This window comes from Cotesia typhae, unplaced genomic scaffold, assembly GCF_013202065.1.
Source record: "Cotesia typhae breed Kobodo isofemale line unplaced genomic scaffold, CoteBio_Ctyphae scaffold_13, whole genome shotgun sequence".
Taxonomy (NCBI): domain Eukaryota; kingdom Metazoa; phylum Arthropoda; class Insecta; order Hymenoptera; family Braconidae; genus Cotesia; species Cotesia typhae.
Window position 1 is genome coordinate 2,747,895 of NW_027423774.1, and position 12,320 is coordinate 2,760,214.

At 26.7% G+C, this 12,320-nt stretch overlaps 1 protein-coding gene across 6 annotated transcripts; it reads left to right on the plus strand.

Annotated features, from left to right (window-relative positions):
- Positions 1–1,690: 1,690 nt before the first annotated feature.
- Mf (myofilin) lies at positions 1,691–11,989 on the plus strand. Of its 6 annotated transcripts, none has more exons than XR_012480596.1 (8): positions 1,691–1,850; positions 4,964–5,180; positions 5,267–5,420; positions 5,775–5,863; positions 8,421–8,564; positions 9,383–9,634; positions 9,862–9,986; positions 11,617–11,989. XR_012480596.1 is itself a non-coding variant. In XM_074255398.1 (8 exons), the coding sequence occupies exons 2-7, from the start codon at positions 5,081–5,083 to the stop codon at positions 10,930–10,932; spliced, it is 819 nt and encodes a 272-aa protein (XP_074111499.1). In that variant the 5' UTR covers positions 1,691–1,850; positions 4,964–5,080; the 3' UTR covers positions 10,933–10,937; positions 11,617–11,989. The 6 variants fall into 6 exon arrangements, 5 of the variants coding, with proteins under 5 accessions (XP_074111499.1, XP_074111502.1, XP_074111500.1 ...); XM_074255398.1 differs by lacking the exon at positions 9,862–9,986 and adding an exon at positions 10,853–10,937; XM_074255401.1 differs by lacking the exon at positions 9,862–9,986.
- The last annotated feature ends 331 nt before the right edge of the window (positions 11,990–12,320 follow it).

Here is a 12,320-nt window from a genome sequence, read left to right on the forward strand (position 1 = left end):
GTCACTCACTTATCGCTGTCATGTTTATTATCCATTAGCTTCGACAATGGACAAAAATAACAATTATAAACAACAACAATCATTTGAAGACATAAAAAGAGAGAATTGTGAAAAAAGTAACTTCTGCTGAAAATCATGCGTTACCTGTGAGAGAGTTATTAACATATGACACCTCTAGCCCTCGCGTGTGTGAAATACTTTTAATCGAGTCATCTTGTCATTTTGTTTGGCCGTGGCCGAGTTGAAATATAAATATACATCGGTGGAACGCATACACTGCTTCTTTAATGGATGTGTCTATGTATATGTTTAAATTTGTGTATCGTGTGCTCTCGTCCCGGACGAGTAAATAGTCGACGACACTGAAAATAGACATGTAACGTCTTGTATCGATGCATTTTTATTTGCCAGCTTAAATACAATGAGTACTTGTATTTACACGAGGTACAGACCAACAGTTGACAGATATGTGATGATCATCATCATTAACATGATGCTTCGATTGATTAGTTTGGTAATGGGGCAATTAATTTTGCGATGGCTGATATTAATTTGACCGGTTGTCGCTTCCTTTGCTCATTATTTATCTACACAGATTTTAATCTATCAAAGTCAGGATTCAGGATTTTAAAATTTTATTTTTTTTTGCGCCTAAAAAAAAAAAATTTACTTAAATCAAGTAAAAAATTTTGAAGAACTCAATCTTCTTGATTTGAGTAAAAAAATTCTTGAACTAATTAATTTTTCTTGATGGAAGGAAATTTTCCTTGATTCAAGAATTTTTCTCTCGAATCAAGTTAATTTTTTTTTTTTTTTTTTTAGTATGGGTAAATATTTTTAGGGGTCACATAATTTTAGAAGAATTAACAAGTTAAGAGATTAATAAGATAAAATTGGTTTTAATAATAATGGAAATTTAAAATAATCAGAAAATTTTTAAATTAAAGTTTTGGATAAAAAATTATCAATAAAAACAAAACCCTTTTTTTTTTTAATAAAAATTTTTATTAATTTTGAAAATTAATTGTCTATAAAAATTTTTTTATACAATTTTTAGTATAAATATTTAAGATACTAATTTTACGATTATTAAATATAGAAACATTGGCAAAAAAGTTACACACTTCATAAAAACTATTCTCGACTTTTATCATCATAAAGTTTCGAAAATACACTTGCAATAAATAACGCGAATAAATAGCCAGTAATGATAAATTATTAAAAACAAAAAAAAATAAATCGCGTGTAATTTTGTAACGCGTAGAAAAATGTATTTATGCAATAAATAAATGTATAATAATAAGGATTTTCATAAGATATTATAAATAAATAAAATACTACGTAGTAGCCAATGTCATCAGAAATAAATGTCATTTCTTATTCTCTGGAGTATGAATGTACGATCTTGGAATAACTTTCAGTAAAAAAGCACTGCGTGTAGGCCGCGGACGTGGGAGTGCCCGAGGTCCCGTGATAATTGAACAAGTACAAAAATAAAAAATTATTTATGGAAAATAAAATCGAAAAACAAATAAAAATCACTAACAAAAGGTCATTGAGTATTCTACAAAAGTAAAAGACGTCATTGTTATTATTTGTTTATTTCTCCCCTTTTTTTTTTATTTTCTCGAGCGTATTATGATCTGCGGCCAATAATTATCGTGCAGAAAATAATAACATAGCCAAGGAGGGGGAAACTTGCCATAAATGTCGCCGTTTATTGGTAGTTTCAAATCTTACCGCACTGGCGCTTTAGTTTAACGCACTAGTGATATACTAATTGGAATTTTTGGCAGCGAAAGCTCAGTGTAAGATCCAATCCTCGATCCGAACGGTCAACCGAAAATTAGGTAATAATTGTCCACATACTCGACATAATTCACATTTTTAAAAACCATCACAAATTTTATTACTTAAAAAGAAAAAAGAAATTCAATTTTTTCTTTTCGTGCGGATTTTTGATTTTTGCTAAGCGAATTTCTTGTTAATTTAACTATTGTCAACGTCAGCTGTCAAATTTTGACACAAGGAGACAACGACCACCTGCTGTGATGTATAATTGTGATAAATTATTAATATTGTTTTAATTGTTGAGGAGTAACGATCTATTATCGTTGTCAGGACTATTATTTTTTTAAATTATTTATTAACAAATATTAACCAATTTTTGAATAAATTTTTTTGAATACTAATGACTAACGATTTATTTATTTTTATCTGTAATTATTGAGTATTGATTATTGATCAATGATCAATAATCAATAATCGATAATAAATTACCAATACTAAGGGTTGATTAATAAAAAAAAATTGCCTGAAATTGACATAACACATTAACCTAATTATAGAATGGAATTGGATCATGATCTAATAACACTCATGACTCAGATTAAGATTGCCCGCTAATGTATTATATTTTATTTGGTATATGTTGATAAGAGAGAATTATTTATAAAGAGTAGAGTGTATTGTGTGGGTGTGAGTACAGCTGACAGATAAATAGAAGCTCTAAAGTCGGAGAAAGATGTTGGTTTATACCAATAAATTGGCACGGAGATTTAACAGTTATGTAAGAGTATACACATGTACATACGCTAGATTCGATATTTATATGCCGGGTAAAAATAACTCGAGAGCAGCCAACCCCACTAAGGTCTGACCAACTGTACTTGTTAGCTCACTGTTATTACATTACGTATTATTTAATTCTTGCTCAAATTTCTAATTCATTATTTTGGTGTTATTGCCAAGAGTAAGTCCGAGGTATTTTATTATTGCGATTTTCGCTGTTGTATATTTTAGTTAATCCAAAAAATTTTTACGTTTACAATTTTTTAGAATAAAAGTTTTTTTCTTCACGTTTTTGCATTTTTTTTTATATTATTTATTTTTATTTTTGAAAATTAATAATTACTAGAATTTAAACTAATTTTTTTTAATGAAAATTTCTATTTAAAATTCAACATAATTTTTTTTTAGTCTGATAAAATTTTTTAAAATTTACAAAAAAAAATTATAACAATTTTTCACGGGGACGTATTCATTTATTAACCAGTTCAATAATTTTGACAATCCATGAAAACAAAAATAAATTTTTCATATTTACAAATTTTGATTAGCATTTTTAAAATTATTTTTATTTAGCATAAAAATTAGGGAAAAAAAAATAAATAAATAGAGATTTAAATATAACTTTTAATTTGTCCTTCACCCAAAAACAAATATAAACCAAAACTAATTAAAAAAAAAAGTAAGTTCAATTTTAAATTTAACTTGTCTTCGTGCCGTCTGACTACATAAATACTCCTTCTACTGAGGCTACACATTGCACATTACTCATTAATTACTACTTATTACATTCATCGCGCAATAATTGAAAAAATTTTCTCAATTATTTTTGGCGCTTTTATTAATGACTGAGTCATCGAACCAATTAATTATTATGAGTCATGAGCTTTTTATTTTTAATTTGTACTTGTATAAAGAGAAAATGAATTACAAATTTTAATTAATGTTTTGATTTTTTTTAATATAATAAAAAATTGTATTCTTAAACTCAATTGATAACAAATTTGATTACTAGTCAGAATTTTGAAATTTTAAAAATGTAAAGTCTAAAATTATTCAAAATTCAAAAACAGATCATTCTTCTGAGAAAAATAAATTTTTTAGTAAAGAAAAAAAATTTTTTTTCAAAAAAAAATATTTATAAAATTAATCATCTTAAGCAAAGTAAAAATTTTGGCTTTAAAATAAATTTTTTTCTATCAAAATTGTTTTAATTTTCGTCAACAATTTTTTTGGCTCAAGTAAAAACTTTTTCCTGTGCAACCAATAGTAATGAACTTTAATATAAAAAAATGAAAAAGTAATAAATAAAACAAATTTTTGCATGATGTCAAATGCTTTTAACATATTAAAGTCGAGTGTTGCAATACTAACACCCAAAAAAATTAACCTTTTTTTGCTTGCATAAAAATTATTTAAACTATAATCTTCTCAAATTACTCTATTTTATATCACCAGTTAATTTTTAGCCTAAAAATAAAACCCTGACTTGAAAATTTTGCTCCTAAAACACAATATCAAATATTTAGATTTAATTAAAAATATTTAAAATATGTCGCAATAAATTTAAAATTTTTAAAAATAACAATAATGATTTTATCATTAAAATCTATAAATAATAAATTAAATATCCGAGCCGTCAATTACTCACAATTCAGTGAGTAAGCTTCCGCTTGTTGACTAAAAATCTATAATTAATAATAATAATAATAATAATAATAATAATAATAATAATAATAATAATAATAATAATAATAATAATAATAATAATAATAATAATAATAATAACTCCGTTGACAAATTGGTAAATCAGTAATTGAATCTCGCGAACGAGAATTATGAGGTCATTGTCAACTTTTAGTAGATCTAACTCATAGGAATGGTTGGTTATACATATGTCGGTCAAAGTCAGCAGTACATAGGTGGCTTTACTCTGGTAGTTTACTTGATGTGAAGGTATAGTAACGGAATGTAAAGGCTACATTGAAGAGAAAGAGAAAGAGTAAATAGCTCGAGTTTAAATATTAAATTAAGCGATAAAGCACTGTCTGCACTACACCTGTTTCAGATCGGCATACATGTATATTGTAACACATGCATGTATATCGTATGTTATAACACATTGATGCAAGACATCAGAGAAATCTAAAAATGATTCTTGGTCTGAGCTCTAGATGCTGAGGGGGCTGCTACTCACAGACTAAATTTATCAAACATGAAATCCGGGACTCTTGCGTCATTACCTCGATCATACGTACATTCAAATTTATAAATAATATTTATTATTTAGAAATTTTTTTTTTCAAATACAAAAAAAAAAAAATTATTTTTCGACTTTTTTGATGAAATTTTTTTCAAATAATATTAATTTCAGGTAATGAATTTTTTTTTCCAGCGAACGAGTACAAGTGATCGGTAGAAGTAGCCAATAGCTACGTTGTGGCATCGAATAGTTTACAATAGTTATTTTTATTAATTACTGATTAATAAATTAATTTAAAAAACGATAAAAATGGACGCGCGATTCAAGAGCAATCTTGCCATGATTGGCCGTAATGAGCCCATTACGAGAAAGGCTAGATTTTGGCAGAGTTATGTACGTGCTCTCAAAGGTATTTATTTCTTAATTTTCATTTTTTTTTTTTTTTTTTAAGAGAGAGTTAATTAACTATTAATTGAATTTGTTATTGTAAACAAGGAACCGACGACATGAGAGCACCCGAACACACTCGTAAACCCAGAAGCATATTCAGTGACTACCCTGAACTTCATTCGTCATCATGGCCTTACGGAAAATCTATTTTCGATAACCCATCGCACGCATCTGATCGCATCAATGTACCTGGATACAGGTTAATATATTTTTTTTTTTTTTACATATTTTAGTGATGTTAATTAATAGATAATTTGAGGTTCTTCTGAGGAATACGAAATACGGTAAAATTGTTAGAAAAAACATCATTGTTAGCTTATAAAATATTATAATGACATGAAAAAAAAATTGAAAACAGAAAAATTCAATTTTTAATAATTTTAAGAATTTTTGGTGACCTCTAAAAATTTTTTTCTGCGCTGATATTTTCAAAAGTGAAATAGTCCAAAGATGTTTTACGACATTAAATCCTTTCTCAATAGAAAGATTTTTGATAAAAATTTTTTTTTTATATGATCAACTTTTCTAAAAGCATATCTTTAAAAATTTTCAGGTACTTACCCGTTCACCGGGAAATCTACGGCTACTCACCGAGACAATTGTATCCTCACCAGTACAAACCCGTCGAGCGCTTCGTCTCCGGTAGGTACTAACCAAAGCTGTGTCCAGAGCTGGAGAAATTAAAATCTACCAGTCAAACTGTAAAGTGTCTGAAAATTTAACAAACTCCCATTGATTAAAATTTCATGGCTACTTTACCGTTTGACGTTCAAATATCTCTAAAATCTGAACGAACCTAGGGTTTTCTTTCACAAGCACGTTCTTCCACTCTTTGTAAAAGACTTTTGTTTTATTGTCACACCCCCGCCCACATACTTTACGTTTACTCAATGACAACAATTTTTACTTTTCGTCTTTTTTTTCACTAAAAAAGAACTGAAAATTTAGTTTAAATTTTTCATCAAACTCAGCACTTAAATAATAATAATAATATTCGTAATGATAATAATAATAATAATAATAATAAATAATAATAATAATAATGAATAGTAATAATAATAATTATAATAATAATAATAATAGTGTATAATTAAACTCATATCCATCACACAAAATTGACTTTTATTTTTATTTTTGCTCGCTGCCTGTGAGAGCTACACACTATTACAAAAATTGCCTTGCTGCACTACTTTTGTATGTCTATGCAATTACTACCTCCTGCAAATAGTCGTCTTTAAGTGAAATTATAATTACACATTAAAAACTAGTCAAAACAAAATTAAAAAACAAAAAAAAATTTATATTTCTTAAAACAATAAAAATTATAAAAAAAAAAATTAAATCTACATACAAATAATCATTATACCTTTTTTTTGTCGTGTTTTCATCGTGTTAATTATAAATAATTGATTATATTGTTAGTTAATAAAGTAAATAATTTTAATTACATTGTAAATTACTAAGTTTTTTTTTTTTTTTTTCGTTTGTCAAAAGACATTTGTATGCGTTAATCACTGTAATTAAATAAATCATTTAATTAATTAATTACTTTTTTATTTAATTAATTAATTAATTGTTATTTTTAGTAACTAGTTTTACCATAATTATAATAATAATAAGTGTTTATATTTTATTACATTCAAAAATTTAGTCATCAAAAAACGTTACGCACGCACGCATTTAAATATTATCATTCTTTCGTTCATTTTATTTGCATTGATTATTAATTATTAGTTTTGATAATAATAAATCCCAAGTCGATTAGTCATTAGCCATTTTACACATTAATTACATTTATTTTAAATCAGCGCCATTGAGTGTTTAGAGAAGTTATCAAAATATCGTTCATTAGATTTTTCAGTCAACATTTCGTGTTAGTAGTAGATTTTTATTATACAATTGGATGAGATGATTTTATTTCTAAATGACCTCAAAAAAAAAAAAAAAAAAAAAAAAAAAACACGAAATTAATAGGGCTTTTCCCGTGATTTGGAAGAAAGCTGTATAGAATTTTAATATAAAATTTTCGTATTAAAAATTTGGCAGTTTCTAAAAATTTTAAATTGCAATTAAAAAAAATTTTTTTTTCTTTAAGAAAATTAAAAATTTTTTAGTAAAAAAAATTTCTAGCCAGAGGAGAATATTTTGAGGTTGTTTTGGAATAAATTATCTTGTAAAAAAATTGTCTGATATGGTGTCCATTAGTGAGCAGTAGAAAATACAGTAGTAAATGTCTATAAAAAAGGGAACAAAATTAAAAATGTGAATCGTGTGTATTATTTATAATTATTTACAGACGAATACCCAGGTCAATGGCAAAAATGGCTTCATCTGCGGCGTCTTAATGAATTAAGTGACTTGAGAATACAGCAAATAAGACGAAAATGGCAAAACCGTGAAAACATACTCCACGAATACTTGCTTAAGTTAAAAGTATTGAGAAACAGGCGCTATGATATGCCTTTCTGCGTTTGCTCATTTTCTTGGCGTTCTTAAAAACTTTTTAATTTTATAAATAATAAATTAAAGTCTAATAGATTAAATCTACTTGGGTACTAAATTACTTAATCAAAATGTTCTATTAAATTATAAGTGCGTGCGAGCGGCTCTTGTTCAAAGTAAAAAACAGATTACCTTCAATTGAAATTGTTACTCTACTTTATTAATAATTAAATTAAAAATTATACAACAATTGATGAACGCCAACCTTCCGAAAAAGCTGGAAATTTATAAATTTTATTGTTTTATCAAACTAATGCCCAGTGAATGCGCATACGAATTACGAGTGCTGAAATTTTTTTTTTTTTTTTTTCAATTATATTTAATTAACTAACAAACGATTTTATGAAATGAATAAGAATTGAATTGAATATATATTGCACTTTGTTAATGCTAGCCAGAAATTTCTATCTTTTTCCGGAGATGGCATGTGTTTTTCATTTTATTTTTATTGCAAATCCCTTATTTATATTTTTTAATGAATGAATACTTGTCTTGGAATTTGAACGAGGTTAGTATGAACTCAAAATATAAAATATAAAATTTTAAATTTTAAATTTGTTCTGCGAATGGATGTTAAGTTACTTTGGAAGTCATTATTGTATATAATGTGTGTATTTGTCTGTTCTATATGATTGGTACGTATTTGGTACATAATGATACGTGGATTGAACGAACGTATCGATGATGATCTAAATAGCTGAGTCATTTGACGCGGACCGAGCATGGAGTGACCACTTGGACCGATTGGCAGACATCGATAGATTGTACCCAAGCTCATCGCCCTTATTATCTCGTCACAAATCACCCTCGCTGTCGACAAAACCGCTATTTGACATTCACGGTTCGTACGAAAATCATTTTTCAACCACTAAAAAAACGCATTTGGTTCAAGAAAAATATTCGGGAGCTAAGAATTAAATTATATTGCAGAGAACTTTACTCTATTTTTTTATTCAAGAGTTTTTTGTCTTTAGGTTTTCTCAGCGCGGAGAAATTTTACTTTTTTAATCAAAAGTATGTTATATGCTTCAAAAGAAAAATTTTTGAACTGAGAAAAAAATTTTGAAGAATTTTGTTTTTTGGAATCAAGACTAAAAATTCTTGAATTAAGTAAAATTGGCTTAAAATGAGAAAAATTTTTTAGTTGTAGAATTTTTCTATTCAAATTAAGAAGATGAGAGTCTTCAATATGATTTTTTTGTAGCTTTCTTGATTTTTGTATCAATTTTCACCAAAAACGGATATAAAAAATTTTTACATATTTTTATATATCCATTCATATTTAAGAAAAAAAATTATTTTCAAAAAATTTAAATATTTTTTCAGCAATAATTTGTGTAAATTAAATGTTGGTATAAAATTTTTATGTTTTCATATGCTTCCTAAAAATGATAAAAATTTTTGAATTAATTCATAAATTTTTAAAATTAATTTAAACCGACCATCTCAAAGCAAAATCAAAATTTTAAAAATAAAATTTTTCTTGAACCAACAAATTTTTTTCAGTGACACATTTTTATTCATCACATTTTAATCATACCCCGTGCTCGGGCAATAATAGTATAGATGTACATCTGAGGCTAGAAAGACCTAAAAATTTTTGGGTTAAAGTGAAAGTTCGAATGTGACTTGTGACTATGATCTAAACTATTAAAATAGGAAAGCTGTTGGATGACCCGATCACGCACTTCCCTTCGATGCTAGGAAGAAAGGCTTTCCACGACATGCTGGAGCCCCAGCCGTCTAAACCAATCTCCGCCTTTACGAGAGATCCATGGTGGTACCCATGCACAGCACCGTACATCCCAGCTCATGCTCAATGGATATCCTCACCCTTCTTCTTAAGGGACAGCTATCTCAGTCCTGTTAAGCGTAATTACCTTTGGAGAAGTCACCCTCTCAGGCCTTTTGGTACGTTACCAATTTCATAATTCCATATTAACCCTTCTTCATTTTTTTCATGCACGATTTTCATCTAGGATCTGTAGAATAGGCTCTTAGTTCACTCGCATCTCAATTTTTTTTTTTTTTTTTTTTTTTTTTTTTTTTTTAAGTAGAATTATAATTCACTCATTAAATTTCCAAGAAAACCAATCATGAATTCAATTAATTTAATTTATTATTCTATTTATTTACAGACAAGATTAACGTTCTATTTGCGTCTATTTTGTAAATATCTAACCATTCAGATTGAGGAGATAGAAATAGAGATATATAAATGTGTATATATATAGTACAAGATTACCACGAGATAAGAATCGCGGTATCGGAATAATATTTCAAGAATTTATGTTTTTAAAACGCACGACTCGCTTTTAAAGATTTTTACTTGAAGGTTTAGATTTCAAACGTTGCTCAGAAAGCCAGAATTTTAGCACGAATTTTATATATATATAAAATTATTTATATTATTTATATATATATAAAATAAGCATGTTTTTATTTATTTACAGCTACAGTATATTGTGTTATGAAATTCGCCAGCGTAGAATTTGTAAGAAAATTAGGTAGAAGTGCACACCTCAAGTGCTTAGCCCTTCAGCGCTCTCGATATTAAATTTTTTCTCTCGTTTCAGGGCAAATTGAATTTTTATTGAAAATTTAAGTATAATAAGAACGTGATCTCTTTCTGTCAAGAATTTAATGCTATTACACACCTCATAACGCGAAGCGCGAGAGGTTGTGCTTCACACCCAAGATCAAGGTTAAGCAATTTTAAAATATTTTCATCTATTCATGTACAAAATTATTAAAAATACTTTTTTGTTACTTTGAGGAATTTTTTGTTATCACAATATTAATTAACCTTAAAATTTAGTCTATTTTTTAATTAAAATAGATCTACTTCTTTTAGATACCGTAGCGCTGTTCTAAAGGTCAACATTACCAAAAAATAATAATTAAATATTATTTGCATTTTTTATTTTTATAAATTAGAGTTTCAGTGACGAAAATAAATTGGATATTTTTATCATATCATATTCGGCGGTGAAAAAAAATCATTGAATGTTAACGAGCGTTTGAGGTGTGCATAAAAATCCAACATGAAAAAAAAAAAAAAAACAGAAAAAATACTAAAAATGTATTTTATAATACAGTTTGAAGGAAAAAATGTATAAAATGTTTCAGGAAAAAAATTCTATTACTATTCGAAGCCGATTCCAAGAGTTCTATTTTCAAGACCATGGTACAATGACTATTATTGTTAGCGAAAGTGAGCAACTTCGATACAATCAAAATCTCCCCCTTAATTATTATTAATCTTTTTTATTTTTACTGCCCCTATGTGACGTGTCAATAATGAATTAAACCAATTATGATGTTAAATATTAATCCCCTGACAATTTTTATTATTTAACAAGGATTCACGAGACATATATATTTGAATTCTCAATTTTCTTACATGTTAATTGTTGAACTTGTATGTTCAATTACCCAAAAATCAAGATGTACATATTTTAGCCGTGCAGTTTGATTATTTATGTATTTAATACTCAATTAATTTTTTTTTAATCAAGCAATTTGCTTTGCTTAATCTGCTTTTATTTTAGTATTTTTATCTTAAATGATTTTTTACTTTTTTGCATGGTTATTTTAATTTATACCGAAATAGAAATTAATTTTTTTTTTCATTTACAATTTCAGTTTCAAAATCAAAAATAAAAAAAAAAAAATTGAAAATTCGACATGATTTTGAAACTGAGCGATTAAAATACGAAAGAATGTTGAATGGAAAAATTGATATTGATGTTTGAAGATTGAATGTGTTATTTGTTGTTTGTACAAGGACTTTTTTGAAACAAGTTTACTTAAATGTGTATTTTTTAAACATTAATGTTAATTGTAGACGTAAAAAAATTGCGGTAATAATTTAGAAAATTTTGAATTTACAGCTTGTGCCCGTTAGAGGAATAACACATGTCATGCCGATGGTTTGAATATATGGTAGCGTGTATGAAAAAAAAAGTAAGAGTAAAAACAAGAGGAAGGACGGAAATGAAATTATTAAATATGGAGTAACTAAAAATTAACGGAGAGAGATTTCAGAGAAAAGTCATGTGGAGATTGGGGCTCAAGAGAAATATATATTTATTTATTTTTTTTTTTTTTATTTAATCATTGGCCTAATACCTTTATCAGTAAAAACTATGTTATGTTACAGATTCATATATGCACATATATTTTTTTTTTGTTAAATTTAATTTCGTTTCTACTTAATTACTGTAAACTGTCAAGTAGAAATAAAAACGTGAATCCCACACAAAATATTCATTTTTTATTATATTTTCCTTTACTTTCTTTTTAGAAAATTAATTTTAAGACCCCAATTTCGTAAAATCAAAAACGTTGTGGAGATAAACTAATGTAACGATAAGATTTCCTTTTACAGATAATTTTCCAGCTAAAATGCCACTTTTACGATAGTTTGATCTTAAAATTTTTTGTAGAGCTTAAAACTTTTTACAAAAAAGGTTCCGTTAGTTTTTTTTTAAAAATCAAATCTAAAATTTTTACTAATATTCAATAATCATTATTTTTTACTTACTGAGAAAAATTAGTCTACTTAGCTGACAAAAAAATTACAGTAAAAAATTTT